Source organism: Pteropus medius, unplaced genomic scaffold, assembly GCF_902729225.1.
Source record: "Pteropus medius unplaced genomic scaffold, Ma_sr-lr_union100, whole genome shotgun sequence".
NCBI lineage: Eukaryota > Metazoa > Chordata > Mammalia > Chiroptera > Pteropodidae > Pteropus > Pteropus medius.
Window position 1 is genome coordinate 2,732,692 of NW_024356397.1, and position 23,270 is coordinate 2,755,961.

At 43.3% G+C, this 23,270-nt stretch overlaps 1 protein-coding gene across 4 annotated transcripts in view; it reads right to left on the reverse strand.

The window, feature by feature from the left end:
- Nucleotides 1–13,439: 13,439 nt before the first annotated feature.
- SLC4A8 (solute carrier family 4 member 8) overlaps nt 13,440–23,270 on the reverse strand; it is a 67,790-nt gene continuing 57,959 nt past the window's right edge. For all 4 annotated transcript variants that reach the window (XM_039862081.1, XM_039862083.1, XM_039862080.1 and 1 more), the window contains 3 exons: nt 22,131–22,222; nt 19,946–20,041; nt 13,440–18,804 (listed from right to left, as the gene is read on the reverse strand). In XM_039862081.1, the coding sequence (XP_039718015.1) occupies nt 18,792–18,804; nt 19,946–20,041; nt 22,131–22,222 (201 nt within the window). In that variant the 3' untranslated portion in view covers nt 13,440–18,791. The remainder of the gene's footprint in view (nt 18,805–19,945; nt 20,042–22,130; nt 22,223–23,270) is intronic.

A 23,270-nucleotide genomic window follows, 5' to 3' on the forward strand; every position in this document is an offset into this window, starting at 1 on the left:
TATTTCATGAGCTCAGGTCAAGGGCCAGGCAGGGTTTGAGCAATCCAAGCCTGATGAGCTAACTCTTTTCTGCACAGACACCAATAAGCAGACCCTCAACGTGGACCCAACTGAACCTGTTCTGTAATTCATTTATTTGGTGTTAATCTGACTTATCCTTAAATATCACTGTACCTAATTAGCATATGCTTGAAGATATATATACACATACATTAGTACATATACCAATTCTGCCACAGAGTTGGGCACATACTCATTTAACAAACACTTAATGAGCATTTACTGTGTGCTAGATGCACACATTTACTGGGAATGCAAAGATGAACACGACAGAACTGGTCCCCGTCTTCAAGAAGTTTATAGTCTAGTCTAGTTACAGGTTTTGAACTTTGGCACATAAAGGATTCTTCTGAGATTACAATCTATTCCGAAGGTAGACAGGGAAAAGGGATTATTGTGCGGCGAAGGTAATAAAGGTATGGATGAGAAAACTACTTCTCTACAGTCAGCTCTGCCCTTTGAACCGGTGGCTGCAGATCCTGAGGGACCTCCTATGGCTTGTTCAAGGCCATAGAGATGTGCTCGGAGCAAGGCTGCCTTCTGAGATAAAGGGCAGCCAGGAAATATCAATGTTATGTCCATATTTCTTTACCAAACAGTGCCAGACACTGTTTCAAGCACTTTATAGATATTAGCACACTGCACCCCCGCCCCACCTCTGGCTGCAGTTCTGGCGGCCCTGATGCTCTGTAGGCTGCATGTCCTGGGGAGAGCAGCAGACAGCACTCGCTCTGCATCTGAAGCCCCTTCCAGATCCAGTGCTTTCTTATTCTCAAATGTCCATTAGCTTAACTCTCCCATCTCAAGCTCATGTTCTCCTTGGCCTCTTTTTAACCAGTCCCTGTTTTTATGTCCTTAGAAACCCCCTTTCTTTTGAGAATATACTCCCCTATATTCTTGAACTTTCCTGCTAACATTTTTGGCACCAGAGCCAGGCTTTCCCCAGATACATTGATTCTCAGCTCAGGTAACCAATGAGCTGGTGACAGAATCAGTCTGAAGTCTGAGAAGCAAGCTAGGACAGTAATGAAGACGGAAACAAGAGTTCAAGAAAAAACACCCAAGGACAGATCAGGAAGTCCCAGAGTCCCATTTCACCAGGCAAGAAAAGATGAGGAACTCTAAGGCATGTGGCAAGGGAAGATGGACCAAGGTAATGACACATGAAATTACAGGAGCTTGGGAAACTCAGAGCCACCACTAGCCTTTGTGCAAATTTGAAAAAGATGCTCCTTCTACCAGCTGAACGCAGCCATGTTAGGGCACACAGCTTGGTGAGTGGAGTGTGAGCAGGATTCCAGCTTCCGTTTTCCTATTCAGCTGGGCACCTGTGAAGGCAGCCTGCAGGCGAATATGCAGAGTGGCTCTGGGAAACCCCAGGGCAGAGTAGGCAGCCCTGCCCCCATTCTCCTCCCTAAGTGAGATAAGCAGACTAGGTCCAAAGCGGTGTTGGCAAACATCCATTCCAAGCATTCTCATCCAAGGGGCAGGACAGACATAGCTGTGGGATTTGGATAGCAGTGGTTTTCAGAGTCTGGTGGCAATTTGAATGTTACCCTGGCAGGGCTCTGCTAGGAAAGAAAGGTCTTGGAAACTCATTTTAGAACTAGTAGAAATGAAGAAGGGGCAGACCTCCAGCCTAATGCTGGGTTCCAGTGGCTGCTGAGACCAAGAACAAGCAGCCAGGCAAGCTGCTGGGAGCCAGGCAAGCAGATCTCTGGGCCCTTACTAGGAAGTCCCCCCTGTTACCACTGCCCCTCCCTGAGACTCCCAGGCTGTGTCAATGCCAGCACCTCAGATTCTGCTATTCTGCATCATTTCTGGATCTCTCAGCTCAGCATCAGCTCTGCTCACACACAATAAAAGCTTGTGGCTTAAGCACAGAGACCAGTTCTCACTATGAATGCCATCTTTACGGTGCGTTTGCACCATTAAATACATAAATGCATAATATATACATTGCATTGCAGCAGAGTAATTTCAAAGATACCATAAAGTGATAGTGATGGAAGGGATCTTATGCTCCTTGAAATTCAACATTCTCTCTACAGAGAAGGAAACTGATACTCAAAGTAGGGAAGTGTCTTATAAAGAGTCACGCAGTTAGTGAGTGGCAGAGCTGGGATGAGGAGCTGAAATAATAGCCAGAAGGGGAGTGAAGTTTGGGCCTGAAAAGTGGGGAGAAGGCTCGCTAATGGCTGAGGGGCCAGGCCTTGCCTTTGCTCCTCATCCATGTAGCTGAAGCAGAAAGGGAATGTGAAATAACAGAAAAAATATATATTGGTTTCTGCCCCTGGTTTCTGGTACAGAGCTTTTGAAACTATTATAATCTCTTGAGTGATGAAAGCATCTGACACAGGGCTCCTAAATCTCTCAGAATTTTCTGGGTGATAGGTGCATCTTTTATTCTAATGAGGCAGCTCTTGGTGGGCTTCTGAATGGGGCTGGTCACCAGAAAGACCAAGCCATGATTAGAAGCTTGGAACTTTCAGCCCCACCCCCATTCTCTGAAAAGGGAAGTGGGGCTGGAAATTGAGTTAATAATTGATTATGCCTAAGTAATGAAGCCTCCATAAAAATCTCAGAAGTACAGTGTTCATAAAGATTCCGAGTTGGTGAACTCATTCACAGTGCTTGGGAGGGTGGGCACCTCAGCTCCCTGGGGACAGAAACTTGAGACCCTTATAGACCTTGTCCTGTGTCTCTCTTCATGTGGCTATTCATTTGTATCCTTTAAAATATCTTTTGAAATAAATTGGCAACAGTAGGTAAACTGTTTTCCTGGGTTCTGTAAGCAATTAGCAAATTATCAAAACTGAGGAGAGGGTCATGGGACCCTCCGGTTTGTAGCGAAGTTGGACAGAAGTTGGGGGTATACTGGGGATCCACTACTTGCAATGGCATCTGAAGTGGCGGGGAGGGCCGTCTTGTGGGACTGGGCCTTTAACGTGTGGGATCTGTGCTAACTCCAGGCAGTTAGTGTCAGAATTGCTTGATGTGAAAAACCCACACATTTGGTGTCAGAAGTGTTGTGAGTCTGAGAAATGGCAGAAGAGATTTTCCCTGTTCCATGAGCATGCTCAGTACTGGAACAGAAAATATCCTCTCCTCTGCATGATGTAGATCTCAACAGGAGAGGGGGAAGTTGCTCTCTAGTAAACTGATGGTATATATGGGGCGGTTTTCCCTGAAAAATGAAGAAATCCCCCAGAATCTGGAAACACAGTTTCTAAATTTCAGAATATTTCTTGAGATCTCTATTTCTCTTGACATGTACCTATACTCGCTCAAATAGCAGGTAAAACCCTGACAGTCGGAAACCTACTCTTTCTTCTCGAAGTTCAGAGGTCGAGGAGGCCTAGCCCAGCCTGGTAGTGGTCAGTTTCTCTGGACTGGGGAAACATTTTGTTTCTTGGTAAAGGTTCTGTTCAAGTCCTGGGGGCTGATGAAGAATCTAGGCTACCCTATCTGTTTTGGGAGAGGTGCTCAGTCGTGGGGAGACCGAGCTGGAGATCCTGTAATCCTGCTTAGGCAGGCTCAACCATTTCAACTCTGCCAAAATCAAGAGGTATCAAATTGTGACTGAGTGCAGCAAAATGGGCATTCCCCGTGGGGGAATATCAGTGGGTACATTTGGGAAAAGCAGTGAGTCAATTATATCAAGAGGCTTACCAATTGCCATACTCTTTGCGTCAATAATTTCCATAGTGGAATCTCTTCTAAAGAAATAATGTGACATATAGAAAACATTTATGCACAAAGATGTTTGTCAATGGTATTGATAAGAGGCAAAAAATTGCACACAATATGTATGTCCAGCAATATGGAATTGGTTAAATAAGTCATCATATATCCTTTGATAGGATGTTATCCAGTCATTAATAATGACATTCGTAATGATTTTTTCATGATAGATAGTGGTAAAAAATAATCCAGACTCAAGTTTTACATACAGCATGATTTTAGTAATGTAAAAAGAAATGTGCTTAGAAAAAGATTGCAAGGAAATGTACCAAAATGTTACCAATGGTTCTCTTCAATTGTGGAATTCTTCTTTTCATACTGTTATACTTTATTGTGGCAAGTGGAACTTTCAAATGGCCCTGCGATTTCTGACCCCTGTATCCATATTTTTGTATAATCTCCTCTCCTTGAGTGTGGGTGGATCCTGTGAGACTAGTAGCAAGTGCTTCTAACCCATAGACAACAGCAAAGGTGATGGGCTGTCGCCCTGGGATTATGTAACATTATCTGGCAAAGGTAAAAGGATCTTTCAACTGTAATTAGAGTTAGCTAATCTTGTGGCTCTCGGTTAATCAAAAGCAGTCATGTCTGAAGGGCCTATAGAGACTGGTAGCCTCTGGGAGCCGAGGGCTTCGGCCTACAGCCAAAAGAAATTGAATTCTCCCAACAACTTGAATGATCTCGGAAGACCCTGAGCCTCAGATGAGACGCCTGACACCTTGATTATAGCCTTGTGAGAGACCCGGAGCAGAGAACCCAGCTAAGCCACATCCAGACTCCTGATCTATGGAAACTGTGAGTTAATAAATGTGTTAAGTCACTAAGGTTGTAGTCATTCGTTACAGAGCAATGGAAAACTAATACATTTATTCTTATGTGTAACTTCATAATTTTCTCTACTTTCTAAATATCTGGTAATAGCTCTGTGTCAAATAGAACTTTCTGCAGTGATGGAAATGTTCTACCCTGCTAACTAACTCATTAGCTATTAGCTATGCGTGGCTATGGAGCATTGGAAATGCAGCTCGTGAGACTCAGGAACTGAAGTTTTACATTTTTTATTTTGATTAAGTTTAAATAGCCACATGTGGCTAGTGAGTAGCATATCTGACAACACAGTTCTATATTTTACTTCTATGATGAATTTTTAAAATTTGACCCATGAAGCAAGCTGCAGCCAAATGGCCACTTTCAAAGGAAAGAGTGTGAAATCTACGAACCTAGACAGGTAGCAAGGGACAGTAAGGACAGCAGTAATTGGCCCTGTGGCTTGAATGTTCTTCTCTCTAAAAAGGAAATAAGAATAACTGCCCTTGGATTGTTTCAAGGAACAAATAAGATGCTGTATGCAAAAAGAAAGAAGCCAGGCCCACTTATTCCCCTCCAGTTTGGGACAAACTGAATGGAAAAGGAACTGCTTTCAGGGGACTTCAGCACTTTCTGACCCAGGCAAAGGAGAGAGGGAAGACAGGTTCCTGTTCCCATCTAGCATCCCGACGGCCTGCTCTCTGGTGCTTTGACTCATTCTGGCTCAAAGGCACTTGTGCCTCCCATTCTAAGGCACAGGCACATAACTTTCTTTCCAGATGTACACTGTGGCTGAGTACAGGAGAATTTTGGCCTCTCCCCAAATGGAATCACACCGATCTAAGATGGCACATGGCCCTTGGGAGCTGGGTTGGGAGTGGAATCTCTTTCTATGAATGTGCATAGCAAACTCTCTAGGGAGCGAGGAGGGAGCAGGAAGTAGATTAAGAAAAAGCATATTTAGTATTACAAAATAATTTTATATTTGAATAGTGAGCATCATTTTAAAAGGCTTAAGAAAGCCTCCTCCAGAAGCTCTGGGAGGTAAATCCGCCTAGTACAAAGGACTTTGGAGTCATATCTGCTACCTTAATAGCTGTGTGATCTTGGGAAAATTACTTAGCCTCTCTGAGCCTTGGTTTCTTCATCTATAAAATAGGATTATACCAACTATACAAAAGGTATGTTTTATGTGAAACTGCGTATAGCCCAAGAGCATCCATATACCTCATCCAATTCCAATTCTCTGGTGAAGCTGAGAGTAATAGGTAGATGGGAGACAAGATGGAGGCAGGAGAGGGACTTGCCGAGCACGCACTGTGGGGAGTCAATGTGAGCAGGAACCAGGGAAGACCGGGAGCTGGGGTTGAAGAGGAGAATGAGGCCCCATAGTGTTCTCTGAGGTATGACACTTCTTGGCATGTTTGTCCTGGGCAAGGGGGGAGATGAACGAGAATAAACCAGTGGGAAGAATGAGGGTTGAAGATATGGGGAAGGGCTGTGTTAGAAGAGTAGTATGTGGGAAAGATGAGACCCAGATGCAGGCAGATGATTAGTTTTCATCACCTCCCCAAAGGCACTGGAGAGATAACCAGTAGTGAGCCATTTGTCATGTAGACCAAGGGTCTCCAACCCCCGGGGCCACGAACCAGTACCAGTCTGTGGCCTGTTAGAAAAAAGGCTGCACAACAAGAGGTGAATAGTAAGCGAGCAAGTGAGCGAAGCTTCATCTGTATGTGCGCCCGCTCCCCAGGACTAGCATCGCCACTTCAGCTCTGCCTCAGATCATCAGGTATTAGATTCTCATAGGAGTACTGGTCCCTGATGCCAAAAGGTTTGGGGACCGCTGATGTAGATGATGGAAGGCTGATCTGGAAGGCTAGGCAGGGCCCTCTTTTCTCTATAGGTGTTCATTTCCACCCTTCCTAGTTGGGATGTTGCCAGTGGGACAGACTCCGATACCAGGGATTTGATCTGCAAGGTCACAGTGTTGTCTGGAGGTGTGGCTATCACTAGCCAACATAATGCAGGTTCCTGCTGGATGGATTTTTCCAATAACTCATTAAAGGCCATACAAAGCTGAATCCATAACCGAGTGATGATATGAATGGATCTGTGTTCCCTTTTCCAGGCAGATCAAGGCCACAAACCCCTTACTTTGGACTTTCATAAATGTCAATGTGCCAGGTCCAGAGACCACACATGGCCATGGACACCAGGCTGCCTTTAACAAGGTCCCTGAAGGTCTAGGTCCTGTGAGGAACTTCACCCTCCTGCTGCCACTGCCTCAAGCTTTCACCCGCTGGATTCCAGATTCCAGCTTGCTTGGACCCTCCTACCTGTCTCTGGTCCTCTAAATATGAGTCCCCAGACTAGGACCTGTCCAATCTTCCAGGTGTGTCCCACCTCTGTGGCTCCTGGCTCACCACACCTAAAGCCCAGGGTGGTTCCTGCCAAGCAATTCCTGCCCTCATCATAGACTCAGGGGACATCAAACTTGGAAGGGAGCTAAGAAACTAAACATGACCCTTTGTTTATACTGACGAAGAAACTGGAGCCCAGGGAAGGAAACACGCTAGTAAAGAGCAGAGGCAGGACCAGAACCACATCTCCTGAATTCCTCCTGCCCAGGGCGGTGTGACAACCATGGGGCTGGGGTCCCTTACAAAGATCTTCCAAACTGTCCATCTTGTGGTGAGATCAGCCTCCTCCTTAGTGCAATGTGCTCCTTTATGTCACCCACTCCTAGACTGGAAGCTCTATGAATTTGTTCACCACTGTGTCCTAAGCACTGGGAATACTGCCTGGCACAGAGTAAGTGTACGATCATTATTTGTTGAAGCAAGAAACAAGTCAGTGTAGATATGGCCAACCAAATTATTCAGCCCTAAGTGGTCATTTGGGCTAGCAAACTGGATGCGCTGCATCAGTGTGGTCAGAACAATGCACGATGATGTGTTTTGGAGTATGCATGTGGTTTAGACTCAGGGAGACCTAGGTCTGAATCCTAGCTCTGCCATCTACTGGCTGTACATCATCAGGCAAATCATTTAACTTCCTTAACCTCAGCTTCCCATTGGAGTAACGAAACTTGCCTCAAAGAGTTGCTGCAAATTAACCAAATTATTCATTTAAAGTACTTTGTCCAGAGTTGGATACATACTCAAAGAGTGGTAGATTTTTATATTAGAGTTGCTACTCACTGCCGGTCTTACTCATACTTCTTTCTACATGCAACCCCCGCTCATGGTTTCTACTGCCCCATGACGCTGACATTGGACACAGCTAATTGGACCCAAGTGGGGAATTAGTAGTAGAGGTCAACCTGTTCAGTCCCCTTCTTTGTGAGACCTGGACCTTCCAGGCAATTGCCACCTTGTAATTCACTCTCTTGCTCTGGCCCACTAGAAGAACCAAGGCAACTTAGCTTTGGGAATTCATTAGCAGAGGGGGCCTCAATGCTGGGAGAAAAGGCTCCGCACCCCTGAATCGGGGTGAACTGCTTGGCGTTGCTACCTGGAGGGCCCTGGCGAGCCAGATGCCAACAACGCACAGGAGCATTGGCCCAGGACAGAGTGGCACAGTATGTCTGCAGTGAGTGATGGAGGTGGCGGCAGCAGCAGGGTCTCACTCAATAGTAGGCGAGGCACAAAGAGTTAGAACTGGGGTCTGGGATGGAAAGGTTGTTACTGAAGTCACCATGTTCACAAACAGATATGCATTGGCTCTGGGAGCTTTTAAGAGAGCCTAGAGTTCCTATAATAGCAGGTGGTGGGCAGGAGATAGGAAAATACCCTCTTGTGTGTTTATGGAATCTTTTTTTTTTAACCTAGATCCATGTAACCTGGGATACATGTAACCCAAAGACCCAGCCCCAGAGCGGTGGGGACTCAAAGTGCTGAGGCCTTCATCCTCTGCTGGGCCTCAAAGCAGACAGCCTCATCCCACTCACTCTTTCTTCCCCGCACCGTTTGCTCCCTCCATTCGACTCAGACATCTGTTCCCCACCCACTCCTTCATCACCACCCTCCCATCTCTCATCCTCCTCCCAGGCGATGTTGTCTGTCTGCACACCCTCCCTATCCCTGTCACCGAGTCATGGGCTCTCCAGTCCACCCTCCCACATCTGCAGCTTTCCCGTCAGACGTCACCCTGCGCCCCAGTGAGCATCTCCGGCATTGGGCACTCGCTGGCTCCTGAGGCAGCCAATTCCATTCCTGGACAGCTTTAGCTCTAAGTTTATAACATGAGCCCAGTCTGCCTCCTACAAAAACAAATTGGTCCTGGTTGTGTCCTCTGGAGCTTTGTCGAACAAGTTTACTCTTTATTTATTTACATGGCAGCTTTTCTCTCAGATGTGTGACATTAGAATGATATTCAATCCACCTGCATTTTCCCCACACCCAGTCACTTTTCTCCTTGTCTTCTCCATCTGCCTGTCCTCTCTGTCACCACTAACCTAGCCCTGGTCCAGAGCCTCACCACCTTGTGCATGGCCCACCCGCTCTAGTTTTCCCATCTTCCAATTCTTCTTCATTACCACAAGATGAATTTTTCCAAACAAGCATACATCTCCCTTTTGATAGTGGCGTGGAGCCTCTAGGGGAGTCCTCATTACTTAACCTGGCTTTTAAGGTCTTCTGTCCTCTGTCTCCATTTTATGTACAATTGCTTCCTGACACAAAACCCTTCACTGCACGCAAACTAGTGAAATTCACTATCATCAGAACTTTCCATCAGCGCTCTTGCCTCTGGGACCCAGTCTACACCCTCCTCTTCCCTCCTCCAATCCTGTTTTATCTTTGGAGGTCTGACTATCCCAAGGCTCTGAAAGAGTTCCCTCCCACAACCTGCAGAATCCTCAGTCCTCGCCACTGTGCTTTGTCAATGCTGTCTTGTTTTCAATTAGGTCCTCTGAGAACTCTTTTATTCCCCCCAATACTTCATAGGTAGGCACTCAAACCGTGAGTTTGGAGGACAATGATGTGATAAACGCAGCTGCCAAGACTCCTTGAGTCTCTTCCCCATTTTCTTCAAATGTTCTCCCTATGAGCATGCTTTGGGCATCTCTGTTTTTCCAGCATCCTCTGAAGACTACTCAGAGAGTACTCTCTATGGGGTCTGACCACTGTCAGATACCGAAAAACCACAGTTCCCCTGAGCCAAAGATACAGAGGGGGGATGCAGTAGATTATGATGAAACAGTCTGGCCATTTCCTAGGCATTCTTTCTGGAACACCGAATTCTTGTTTCCCCAATTTCTCCTGCTGTTTACAAGTGCTATAATTGGTATATTCTTGAATTTCCTATTTCTCTAATACTGTTATTTTTCAGTATGTCCTTTCATTTTCCTGTGTATATCAGTATATTTCAGACACAGACCCCATGGTCAGGAACCTAGGAAGCCAGTAGAGCGTGAAGCTGAGGGCACAGATTCAAACACACAAACACTGTTTCACTCTGGGCTCTGCTACTACCAGCTGTCTGAACCTAAATAATTCATTTAATCTTTGCGAGTATCTGTTTTCCTGACCTGTAAAAGGAATAGTACCCATTCCAAGTACTGTGAAAATTAGATAACGTATGTGTGAAGTGCTGAGCCGGGCACATCATACACACACACAACAGAATGCTGGTCACTATTGTCGGCGATTCTCTGATGGAGTGCTTCAGCCTTGCATGGCAGGTTATGAAATGCCCCAGAAAGGCCTTCGATGATAGTGCTAGTGATGACATAATTGTTAAAAGAGGACATGGAGGCCCTTATGACTCAAAATTAGTGCTAGAATCACAAAGCTCAATGTTATGAGATAACCTTTACTACTATTTTTGCCTGGGTAGTCGAGGCCTGAGCACGTTTTCTTTATCCACTGTGTCTATTAGGGAAATAAGTGTAATTTCTGAGAAAAGGAAGAGCTTTGGGGACTATGATAATTAAAGGGAAATGGCCAATACCCTGTAGGGGCTCGTAAACCTGTTAGTCTCCCCATCTCTCCCCTCTGGACCTTGGGAGAACACACTCGAAGATCAGTGGCCGAACAAGGACTGATGATCTTGTAATGGGCAAGCACCCATCCATAACCCCAGCCGGGAAGCCCAAGCGAGGCTTCTTTCTCCCTATGAGGAAATACCTGTAAACCACACAGACAAAGGTAACAATGACCATGACTCCTTTCTCCTTGATTTCACCACACAGTTGCAAATCCAAGGACTAGAACCGGGAGAGGAGAGAGGACCTACTATTAGAGGAGGCCCAGAGGGCACCTAGGGAGGAGCCTGCCTTACCATGCTTAATCCACTTAGTCTCCGCACAGACCTATAAAGTCAATGGTATTATCACTCCCATTTTGCAGTGAAGAAACTGAAGCACAGAGGAAACAAGTTGCCCAAGGTCACACAGCTGTGAAGGCAGAGCTGGGACTTGAACTCAGGCAGGCTTGTTCCTAGCTTATCTGTTCCATACCCTGCCACTTGCTGAAAGCCTCACTCATACCACAGAGCTTCCCGTCAGGGAGATTCTGTGTTTCCCTCCACTCATGAGCATCGCTATCCACTACACAGGCAAAACTGCGGGGAGCGTGCCCTGGCTGGGGACCTTTTGGGTAATGGTTGAAGGAGGAAGCAATGCAATAACTAGTACATTTTTCTTACCAGTGTGTGCTTGTGTGTCCCTGTAATTAAACACAACCAGGAGGTAAAAAGGGGTGAATTTGTCTGTAACCTGGGGATCAGCCTTTGGACAGCACTAAGATAACAGACATGTCAGTTACTATGTCCCCCTGGCCCTTGTCTCCTGCCAAGGGAAAATGACATATCATAGCCCCTGCTGGAAGAACATCACTCAACTGACATTTTTTACTGCTTGACCCTCACTCTCCTTCAGGTGGCCCACGGTGGCACTAGACTCAAAGGCCCCCAATCCTTAGGCTTGTAAGGGACCTACTGTGTGGCCGGCTAAGCAACGATGAGCAGGGACCAATCACACTCTAAGTCTTGGGAATGTGATTTTGGAAATACAGAGACAGTGAAACTGAGCAATGGGGTTTGAGGCCCAAAGAAGCTGGAGGTAGTTAAGGCTGTGACAGATTAGGCAAAGAGACACTGACATTGTATAAGAGCTACAATGTAGAAGAACATTTATATGGTGGAAGACGAGAATAAGGTAGTTGGAAGTGAAGCAGACACAGAAGAGCCAAAGCATTATAGCAGTTGACATGAGATCCTGCCTGCACATAAGAATAATCGAGAGAATTTAAACATCAGTGCCTGTGCTTATCCCCAGAGATTCTATTTAATTGGTGTAGAATGGGAGCCAGACTCCAGGAGGTTACAAATCTCATCAGGTGACTTTCAGGTCAAGGCAGGTAGAGGACCACTGACCTCAGTCACATTCCCTGGCCCCTGAGGTTCTTGCTCTGTGGAAGGCCCCATGGTTCAGGTTCTCCTGGATTCTTTGGAAGACACATTTGGATATTTTATCATTTACAGTTCCTGCCTTATTCCTTGCTAACAAAATCCTAATTTTGTACAAGTATTGGAGCATCAACATGGTCAAAGAAGATGGGCCCGGCCCCAGAGGATGAAGCCTAATTGGTCCAAACCAAACAAGGTAATCTTGATGCTTTTCCCATATTAGAGACGGTTATGTGATCCAGTTCCGACCAATGACATGGGAAGAGGCAACCCTCTTGGAAAGATTTTCCTGTTTGAAAGAGAGAGAAACTAGAGAAATGCCCCCTCACACTCCTCTGCACTTAGAAGTTATGCTGGCTGATATGATGCCTAGAGCTTCTAGAGCCATCTTGTGACTATGAGAGGAAAACCAAGAGAATTGCAGAGAATCTGACCCTGCTGTGATCGCTGCTGAATTAACCAGCCCAGGACATACCTACCTTCAGATTTCTTATTACTTAACTCTATGCTTCCTATGTGCCAGGGAGCAGTCTACGCATTTTGTGTATCACTCGATGTAATCCTTAACAACTCTGAAGCTAGTCCTCTAGATGTGAGAATGATAAATGCTCCCCCACACCCACTCTCCCACATCAGAACTAGCTCCGTTTCCTGCATGGGTAGCCTTCCCAATACTCGATGCAACTGAAGCATGTCTCTCTGAGACAAAATGACATAATGTGTATACTGTCGAGATATTTAAAAAATAGCCAAAAGAGCAAAAGTCCTCAAAGCTAGTGAGTTTTGTGTTTAACAGACGGGAGGCCAGCTTGTACTGGCTCTCTCTAATAAAATATTCACATTGCTACATATTCAGGATGTTGTCAGTTGATTCCATTTGAGTCACTCCATAAAGCCTGCTGATTGCCTCTCCCACCACCCTTGCCTCTCACCCCCTCACTGTTCTCTATACTCTTACTCCATTGCTTCCCTCTTCCCCTTTTCTCCAACCCGCCAACAACTGGCTTTGAGAGGGAAAGAAATTGAGCAATCCCCACCCCCCAAAATCAAAACTCTGGAGTGATAGATTTTAAAAATCTGAATTTCTAAGCAGTAGAGTCCTTAAATATTAGCAATTGCTCTCATCAGCCTGGTTTTATCTCCAAAATGGTTCTCTTTTCATGCTGTCCTGTCCTCCCACCCAAACATAAGTCTAAGCGGTCTCCAAAGAAAGGGCCAGTATAGCTCCCTTCCATGTCTCTGCCCCAAAGACTGTTCGGGGTCTGCCTCAAGGAGGTGTACACAGCCCTCGCAAAGCACATTCAGCAGACACCACACGCTTCTCTCACCCATCTTCACAACTCCCCTTCACGGGTTCTGAAGTTGGTCGGCATTGGCTCAGCCCCTTGGTTTCGGCTCAAAGAACACTAAAGGTGTGAGCAGTTTACACAGATTTTATTTTTCACCCATTGAGCACAGGAAAGTCTGGGCAGGCAGAGGTGACACAACCACTTCCCCTGGTTCACAGACAGACCATTAGACTTGGCTGGTAAAGGACAGGGATCCTATTCCTACCACATTGCTATGGGGTTATCACAATAACACGTTGTTCTCTTGATTATATTTACACCATGGATTGTGGAGAGGGTACATTGCTTACACTAAAAATATATACTTTGGAATCTCTAAAACAAAAATATCTCTATCTTTACACGAGACCTGCTAGAAAGAACATAAGAAACAAGGGAAATGTACCAGCACCTCAAGTTGTCCCCTCCCATGGGAAGGTTGCTCTGCTCACCACCTGACACCACTAGCTTGGGAGGGCGACCATGTCTAACCAATCAGACAGACAGACGCAGATAAACAAGAGGGAGGCTTATCATCTTGGAGGAGTGAATGTGGGATAGAGGAGTGGAACGGAGGACTTTGGCCTCTTCTGCAAAAGGAGTAATTGCACATTCAGTTTGGTACTTCTGCTTCCAACATTATTGCATGTGTGAAAAACCTGCATGTTGGAGTCAAGTGCAAACCCGCTAAGAGAAGCCCAAGCTCTGCTGATTTCTGCTGGGCTGAGAAAAGTGCCGTGGGTGGGTTTTCTCTCTCTCAGGAAATATTAATGCCATCAGCTAGAAGAAAGAAGTTCTGTATTCTCCGGTGCTCAAAGTGGGTTAGGTTTAAGAAAAATGCCCGTCTTTTTCTTTTCACAAGGATCAGAAACCATTCCATTCCCTTTGCACACAGAATCTCCTAAAAGAATGATGCCTATGGATGAATCATTCCACTCTCTGAATTTTCCTATTGAAAAGACTCACATAAGACTCCTTTCCTCTTTTTATGTTTCAAGCAGTGATATAGTTACTTCATACCTCTTTTGGTTATGAAAATTAGCCTCCTTTTTGGTAAAGAAATGTTAAGTCAACTGCCTATTTTGTATAATTAATGTAAGGGTCTAAGGGCACCAAGAATCATAAAGAATAGATTTGGTAGAAAAATCACTTCTATTTGGTTTTAGAATGTCTTTTTTCTCTTTACTCTGAAATACAGATGAGCCTGACGGCTTGAGAATCCTTAGTCCCTCATTCTAAATAAGGAAAATAACTGTAAAGTCCCCTTTGCGAGAAGCTCCAGAACTGTTCAAGCTCCTCACATCTCTCACCACCCCTAAGCGTTGGTGGGTTTTCAGGACCTCTAACCAAGAACTTCTTCCCTCTGAGGAGAACTTGAAAGACTGAGGAAAAGGCAGAAAGGAGAGGAAAGGGTGCTTGAAAAAGCTGAGTCAGTAAAAAGAGGTGTTGTCTTGGATGATGCCTTATTGGACCAGCCAGAGCCTGTAGGAAGGATTTCCACCTTATGGGAGGCCCGACAGCTATGATCAAAAGAAAGTCAGAAAGGTTGAGAACATTCAATACAGGGCTTCTTAATATCCTACCAGGATGTGGCTTGGGAACCTGAGAAGTCCAAGAAAAATGCAGTAACAAACTAGCAAAGACTGCTTATAGTCCCAAGAGGAAGTGCTAATTCTCTTGCAAAAGAAGAAATTTAGAGAAGCTGTTAAAGTAGCAGAGAGAACAAACTGAATAGTACTTCTGATGCTAGTTAAATGGAAAACCAGGGGACCCAAGGTCAAGCCTTCTCCTATACTTCAAGAAAAGGTGGAGACTCAGAACATGGAAATTGAAATTGATGGAGAAAATGCAGGGAGAATTGCTGACTCCTCTACCAAGAGAGAATCTGGAGAGTTGAGTAGGTAGAAAATAAAGTAGAACTGGGAGTTGTCTATTTTGGATGACGGAAACCACAAATGCCTAGAACCAGAGACTTCTTGAAGGGTCACGGTGGTCACAGCCCGAGATGTTAACCAAGTCTGAGACTTAGCATATACCAGATTTTTATTAAACATTTATGACTAATTTAAAAGCCAATCAATCGCATCCCAGAGAAATGGCAGATATTCACAATGTCATTTGGAAGTATATGGTTCACTATCCTTGTAACCTAATAGCAAGTTTATAAGAATGAGACAAGGATAGCAATGGTATGTGGTAAAGACCAGATCTCCTGATAATCCCATCATCGCAAGTTTGAAATAATATAGAGCCACAAAGAGCTAGCCTGCATTTTATGCAACCAAACATATTTGACAACTTCAGCATATTTCTGCTGGTTTTCACCTTCTCTCGACCAACCCCTCCCTAAATGTAATGGGCTAGGAAGTGACCCACCCTCCTAGCAATACCAGTTCTCCCCACTAGAACCAAGATTCCAACAATCATCACTTTTTTAAATCCCCGCCCCCGCTCCCTTCCTACCTCTGTACTACCAGCCCATTGGGGCATTGGCCTGCCATCACTCAACTATTCCTAAAATCATAAGAGGTGGACTACTCCTCTTGACCAAGCAAACCTGGGCATGGAAATCACCTAAATACCTGCTATGCTTCCCACCCCTAAATCAGTTTCTCCTTAATGTTGAACTTAAACACCTTTTTCTATAGACTAAGCAGCCTGTATTTGTTTCAAGCTATTCTATTAGAGAAGTCTAAGCGGGGAACCTAGATGGGAGAATGATCATATTTTTTGATGTCCCCATAGCTTAGGTGCAAAGGCCGTTTAATAGCAGCAGTGAAATCTTATGGATACACTTTGTCAATAAACATGCATGCATATGCACGTACATACACACACAGTGCTGCTGCTTCACCTCTACTCCCACACACAGCCCAGCTTGGCTCTGCCACCACAGTCGCCAGCCACAGACTTGAGTATAGAAGCAGCCAGGGCTGGTTTTGAGTGTTTGGTGGGAGCTGGGAAGGGGGAGAGAGTAAGACTAGGAAATGATTCCTATTACCGAGATATACTAGAAATGAGGCTGGCTATTGTCTGAGAAAAATTGAATGGCCTAAAAAGATTGGCACAGCCTTCGAAAGCGGCTAACATTCCTAAGGCGCAGTAACCTAGGAGGGTCTGGCTCAGGAAGGACTCAGAAGGACACACGTGCTTCTGTAACCGTACTGCACAGAGGAAACAAAGACAGGTTCCCTACTCTCAAGAAGCCTAGAATACACAAGGCGTCATAAGACATCAGTGCATTAGGAAAAAGATTTTTCTAAGTGACATTGTCACCTAGTTTTGATGCACGATGGGCTCTTCCCTATTACATTATTACAGCCACGCTGAGGCAGGGACATAGGTGAAGCAGTCACCAATCTCCCTGCACAAAGGTGGCAGGAGAAGATGGGAGGGGCAAGATGGAGGAAGAAAGCATGGGCGTTCTCAGGAAACAAAGGTGAAAAAGGAGGTAAGCTCAAGGAAGCAGCCTGAGAGGGACAGGAAAAGCTAGCAAGAAAGCTTTTCCCATTGAAAGGTTGCCTTCTGATTTTTCTAGGTTGGGTAGGTAAATGGGTACAATTATTACATTTATCCTAAAGTGACAAAAGGTGACGCTTTGGTTCACAAAGATTTTAATGCTCATATAAAAAGAAAAATGCCTGTTCCTATCTGCACCATATAAAAGGAAGCTGAAGCTGTCCCTAAAACAGCCTTGTGAGTAGAAATCAGACAAACCAGGAATAATACCCACAATTCAAAGGAATATCATTTTAACATTATTTGAAAGCAGCATGACATTCAGCCAATAGGCCATCCATACTGCTTGTTTACAGCAAGCATCCGTTCTGAGTGGATGGTATCCATCCTGTACCAGTTGTTAAATATTTTGAAAATCATCTGTGTTTTAAAATAATTGTGGCTCTAAGAGAAGTGAAATATGAAAGAAATACAGAATTCCTTTGATATCAGAAGTCTTTAGAGTAAGCCTAGAATAGACTAATATAAGAGTACGGAATAGAAAATTCAGTAAAGTTCTTGTAACTAACTCTTCACCTGTGAAAGGAGAGCATACTGGAGGAATGTCCCACTATCCAGAGAGTTTCCAGGATGGAAAACTAATACGATCATATTCCCTGACATGCTCACTAGTCACATTCTGTGCACAAAGGAAGGGAAGGTCTATACATACTGGAGCCCAAACCCTTGATATTCAATGCAACAGAGAAGAGAAAAACTATAAATATAGTTGTATACTAAATATCAAAATTAATTTCACCACTTAAAGTTCATTTCTCAGTTTGGCTTTTTACATCTAAGAGCCAGAATATTTGTTGACCAATAGAAATCCATGATGAAGAAACCACATGGCTGAAGGTGGCTTTGGTCCATTGAGTTGATGATGATGGTTTGCTACTAAGGCAGCTAAGGAGACATTACGTAAGCACTTGGATCTCTCCAGGTATGGAATCAAATGTGTCTTCAAGAGAGAGCAGCAAGACATGGATGTTTCCACACCATGGCCAATAAAAACACCTTATCTCCCTTTCTACTCACAAACAACTATTATCAAACCTTTCCCAGATATCTAGAAAGCGAACTATGACAAATTTTCAGCCTAGGAAGTCCTTCCTGGTGTCTAAACTAATTCCTTCTGTAACAATTTAAGTTCATTTTCTTACTCTATCCTCGATGAAACTAAGAGAAGCTTCCCATCCTCACTTATCATTATTGACTTTTGCCTGAGTCTTTTCCCGTCTAAGCTAAACAACACCAATGTCCCTCCTCTTGGCCCTTTCATCATCCAAGGTTCTTGCTGAGTTATGCAGACTGCTGCTAAGGAACAATGAAGATGCACCCAGGTCAGCGGCATCTTCTGGCTGCGGTCGTGGGCACTGCCAATGCCCAGGTTGCTGACTCTCCTCGTAGCAGACCTTCCTAACAGCCTCTGGGTCTGACCAGCATCCCCCAGAGCAGGTAATCCACCCAAGGCCCACAGATACTATGGGACTGGAGAGCCTTCCCTTTTCTCTCTGCTCCTACTGCCCTATCCCGTCCTTCAGGAAGAGGGACCTCATTGAAGGACTCCTCAGTGGCAGAATGGATCCATATGGCTTGGCAGGTCAGCAGAGAGTTTCAGAGAAAATGTCTGGAAAATGGGAGGCTGGGTCTTCAATGGTGGCAGTTCTGAAGAGAAAGAGAAGGAAGAGGAGAAGTACCAGCGGGAGGTGGTCTTCTGCTTCCACATTCACATCTGGTGACTGGCTGCTGGTATGAGGATGGCTGGATGCCCTTCAGTGCACACCATGAATAACTGAATGCCGCGGCATGGCTTTTACACGACCAAGAACAGGGTCAGACTTGGTCTTGCTTCTTCTCCCAGAGGTTCGCCATCTTCTCTGTAACCAGAATTTCCCTGAGGCACCTCACAGCTCAAATCTTCCTTCCCAGCAAAGACTTTTAGTTGAAGAGACTGAATAAAAGTGTTACAATTAGACAAAAAGAGAACACATGATTCATTCCTGCTTTTAACACAATACTTTGAAGATGTCACCACAATTTGGATCTGGTTATATTTTAAGTTCATTTACAAGTAGACTAGTTCTCAACTAAAAATAACCATGTGCCTTATACATTTCGACAGCTGCCTGGATTTTCCTCTGAAGGAAACAAGATTCTATATTTCACTCACATTCAGCATAGATTTATTTTAACCCATTCGATGAAGAAATAACCCACCACTACCACCCACTGGTGGCTGTGACTTTTCATAGGACTTCAGTTTCTCCTCAGACCAGCCTTATGAGTGAGGCAGGATTGTTCCCATTTTCCTGCTGAATAAACTGAGAGCCAGAAACAGTGGCCTGCAGGTTATACATGGAATTAATAACTAAATTAGGTCTCTAACTTCTAGCCTACTGCTTTTTTTTTTTTAACTAAAAAAGTTGCCTTTAATAACACCTAAGATTTTACCTACAGTTGTCTGCCTACTTAAACTTAAATGGTGTTTGAAATAATTATTCAATTTGGGTGCATAGTCTGCTTCAATGCAAGCAAATATGCCTCAAGTCCTTCCATTTTCTTCATTAACCTGATTAACACTGATCTATGCTATTGGCAAATGATGTACAGAATTTTGTTTCCAAAATAAGAAAATAGTTACGACTCAATATTTCAAAATCTTTACTTGGCAATAATTTTTATTATGGAATTGTATTAATACTATGAACACTATCTGAATATTTTAGCAATTTCTCAGTTTGTGTGGTTGCAGTTACCAGAAAGATGCTCTATAGATTTTGAAATGGAAACTAGAAAGAAGATTAAGGGAACTAAATAGATAGAGCAAATTTTTATATCCCAAAATAATTCCATCCTGACTTTGGATCTGTGTAAATGGGCAGTTCAAAAAAGCACATCTGTTCAAATAGTTAGAAAACATTTTTTACTTTTCTTGAGTTTATAGTTATTCTCGTGGGGATAGCAGCAGTCTTGGAAGCGATATTTATTAGACAGATTCAATTTTACAGCTAAAATATCTTCTACTTTCAACACGATTACTATTTTTTTAAAAGCAGAAATAAATAAAAATCAGCAATTATAGTTCTCTTTACCTCTGTTCCTTTGAATTTCCAGAATTCATACTGAGAGCTTTCCACACTGTTGTTTTAGGCATTTCATCAGATATATTAATCTCAGAGGGGTCACATCTGAAATCAATACTCAGGACAGTAAATGTCAAACATTCCATCAAAATATATATCTCAGTCTGTAATGACCACCACCCACCGAAAGGGAAAAGATTATGTCTGAGGGAGCTCAGCTAACAGCTCTCAGGAAAGCTAGGACAGTTGGAATATAGAGGCAAGGTGACCCATGAGGCAATGCGGAGAGCTGACTGAGGTGCCAGATGGCAGCCAGCCCCACCCCCACTATTCTGCACTCCTTGGAGGAGTTCCTCCAGGGGTGCCGATGGCAGCACTGTGAGGCCAGCAGTGGTGGCATCAGGAGCTCCCACTTACTGAGTGTGTGTCAGGCATGGCACTAAGCACTCTTCATTTTCTCACTTACATAGCCAAATGCTTCCCATTTGTAGTTTATGAAGGACTTTTATAATATATTATCTTAACTATCACGGCCTCAGCGAATATTAACATCTTCATTTAAAGGTGCAGAAACCAAAGCTCCTAGGGCTAAGAAACCTTTGAAGGTCAAACACCAGTAAGTGGAGAATCAAGAATCCAGTCCTTGGTCCCCTAGAACCCCAGAGCACTCTGAAGTTTTCTACAAGCCAGACTGTCTCCTTTCAAAAGGGCAGTGGAGGAGGCAGCATCCCAGTGGAGGAGGAACATTGCTCCTACTCTGCCGCCAGAGAATTCAAAGCCTATGGCTCCTTGCAGAACAACCTGTAGAGAGTTTATTAAGACCCAAAGATTCCAATGCTTTGGGATCAGTTAAAATAAAAAGTCAAACTCATAGTAACAGAAAGTAGAATGGTGGTTACCAGAGGCTGCGTGGGTGGGTGGGGCACAGGTGGGGGAAAGGGGAGAGATACTGATCAAAGAGTACAAACTTGCAGTTATAAGATAAAGAAATTCTGATGATCTATGTACAGCATGACCATAATTAATAATCATGTATTATACACTTGAAATTTGCTAAGAAAGTCGATCTCAAGTGTTCTCACTGCAAACACAAAAAAGGAATGGTAACTATAAGAGGGGACAGATATGTTATTAGTGTAAGCGTAGTAATCATTTCATGATGTATACATATAACAGAACACCACATTGTACACCTTAAATATATACTATTTTTGTCAAAAATAAACAAATCAAAAATTTTTTAAGATAAAAAAACTTTCCTCATTTCCCCTCCATATAAAATATAAACGATAATCAATTCAATTCAATGATTCAGCAATAAATTATCCAGTATCCAGATGACCCAGATCTCCTCTCTTCCTTTTCCGCCCCGTCTCAACCTTTGGGCTTCTTTCTGCTTGTGTATGTCTCTCTTCCATAGAGGAAACAAAAGCCAGTAATAAAACCACAAATGGACCAACTTAGCTTCCTGTGACTTGTGGAGAGCAACAGCTTCAGTAGGGAAAGGGAGTAAAATTACGGCAGAAGTAAGGAATTTTTAAGATACCAGTTTGGTCCTCCTTGGCTCCTAGGACTGTGGATGCCATGAGCCAAGCTGGAACAGGCTGTCTTTGCTCATCCCCAAAGGCTTGCCGAAGCTTGGGAATTTCATGCCTACCAGGCTAAGAACTCTCTGGAAATGAAGATCATATCCTATTCATCTTAGGAAGGTGGCAAAGAAAGGCAGAAGGAACACTGCTTTGAGGAATACAAAGGCTAGGGTTTGAGTCTTAACCTTTCTTCTTAGCAGCATTGTGACCTTGGGCAAATTACATAAAACCCTCCATGCCTTGGTTTCCTTGCTGCATGAATGTAGATAATGAGACTTATGTCAGAGAGTTGGTGTAAAGATTAAATGGCAGTAGATAGCAAACCTTCTAGCAGACTCCTGGCACAGAGAAGGCACTCAGTACCTGGGCTCCCTCACACTGTTCTCCTTGTGATTTCCAGCACCTGGTCAAGTGCCTGATACATGGCAGGTAGCTACTCAGAAAACCCTGACAGGAAAAGGTGTTTTCACAGGTTGGAACTGGGAGGCTGAGTGTTGGCTTTTTATACCAGCAGCTGCTTGTGTGACATCCCCTCCCCCAACAAAGCCAGGACATTTATAGAATACCCAAAACAGTAAACCCCTTGGTGTTTAGGGAGTTTTTACCTGAAACTGTTGTTCTTTCCAGGACTACTTAGTAACTTCCTGCTTTCTAAGGAGAACTTGTCTCCTCCCATTTCTAATATTTTCTCAGCCTCCTGGAAGAAAAAAAGACATTATAATATCTTGGACCAAGTAAAACCGTGAGTCTACACCAGTGCATTTTCTATCACTACAGTTTCTACCTAATTTTTCTCACATTTATTATAAAAGAGTGCAATTATGTTCTTTCATAGATTTGACTCATCACAAAAAGAAAGGCAACCAGATATTTGTATACAGAATAGTATTTTTTTAAAAAAGAGCCTGAATTTGAATAAGCCCTAGATCCAACTACCAATTTACTAGAAATATAGGGAAAAGAAGAACATATTAAATGACAGCAAGGGATACATTTAGTAAAATCTAAATGGTGGGAAACCTTACAGTTCAAAGACCCAGTGTATGCAACCAAAAGAAAAAGAGATAGAAGGGGAAGCCCAAGGAGATTTAAGAAGCATATCAACCAATTGTAATATATGGACCTTATGTGGATCTTATTTCAAACTGATTGTTAAAAATAATAGTGAGTCACCAATGTCACCACAATAAATTTAATAAAAAATAAATAAAAATAATAGTAAGTCATCTGGGGAAATAAGAATAATGACCGTTCTTTCTACTTTTGCATATGTTTGAAATGTTCTATGATAAAATGTTTTATCAAAAAATAATCTCATTAATTAAAAAAAAGAATTAGAGAAAAAATATGTACAAATATGGTTGAAGTAGTATAATTAATAATAAAACCAAAAACAACTATAAGTTTTAAAAAAGGAAGAATGTTTAAATTGAGATAATAATACTATAGAATATTATGCAACCATTAAAACAACATATATGATTACCCTATAGACATATAGAAACATGAAAGTGTCTTATGAAATCAAGTTGAGGATAAAAAATCAGAATATATTTATATATAACAACACACAAAAACATACAATTATTATGGTTATATGAAACTGTATTAAGAATTTAAATAGAACATTTTAAAAACTGAACAGAATGTTAGATGCTGATGTGAAGATTTGGGATAAAGTCTATTTTTTTCTTTTATTTCATTTAGTTTTTAACATAATTATATCATTTTAAACTTTAGAAATT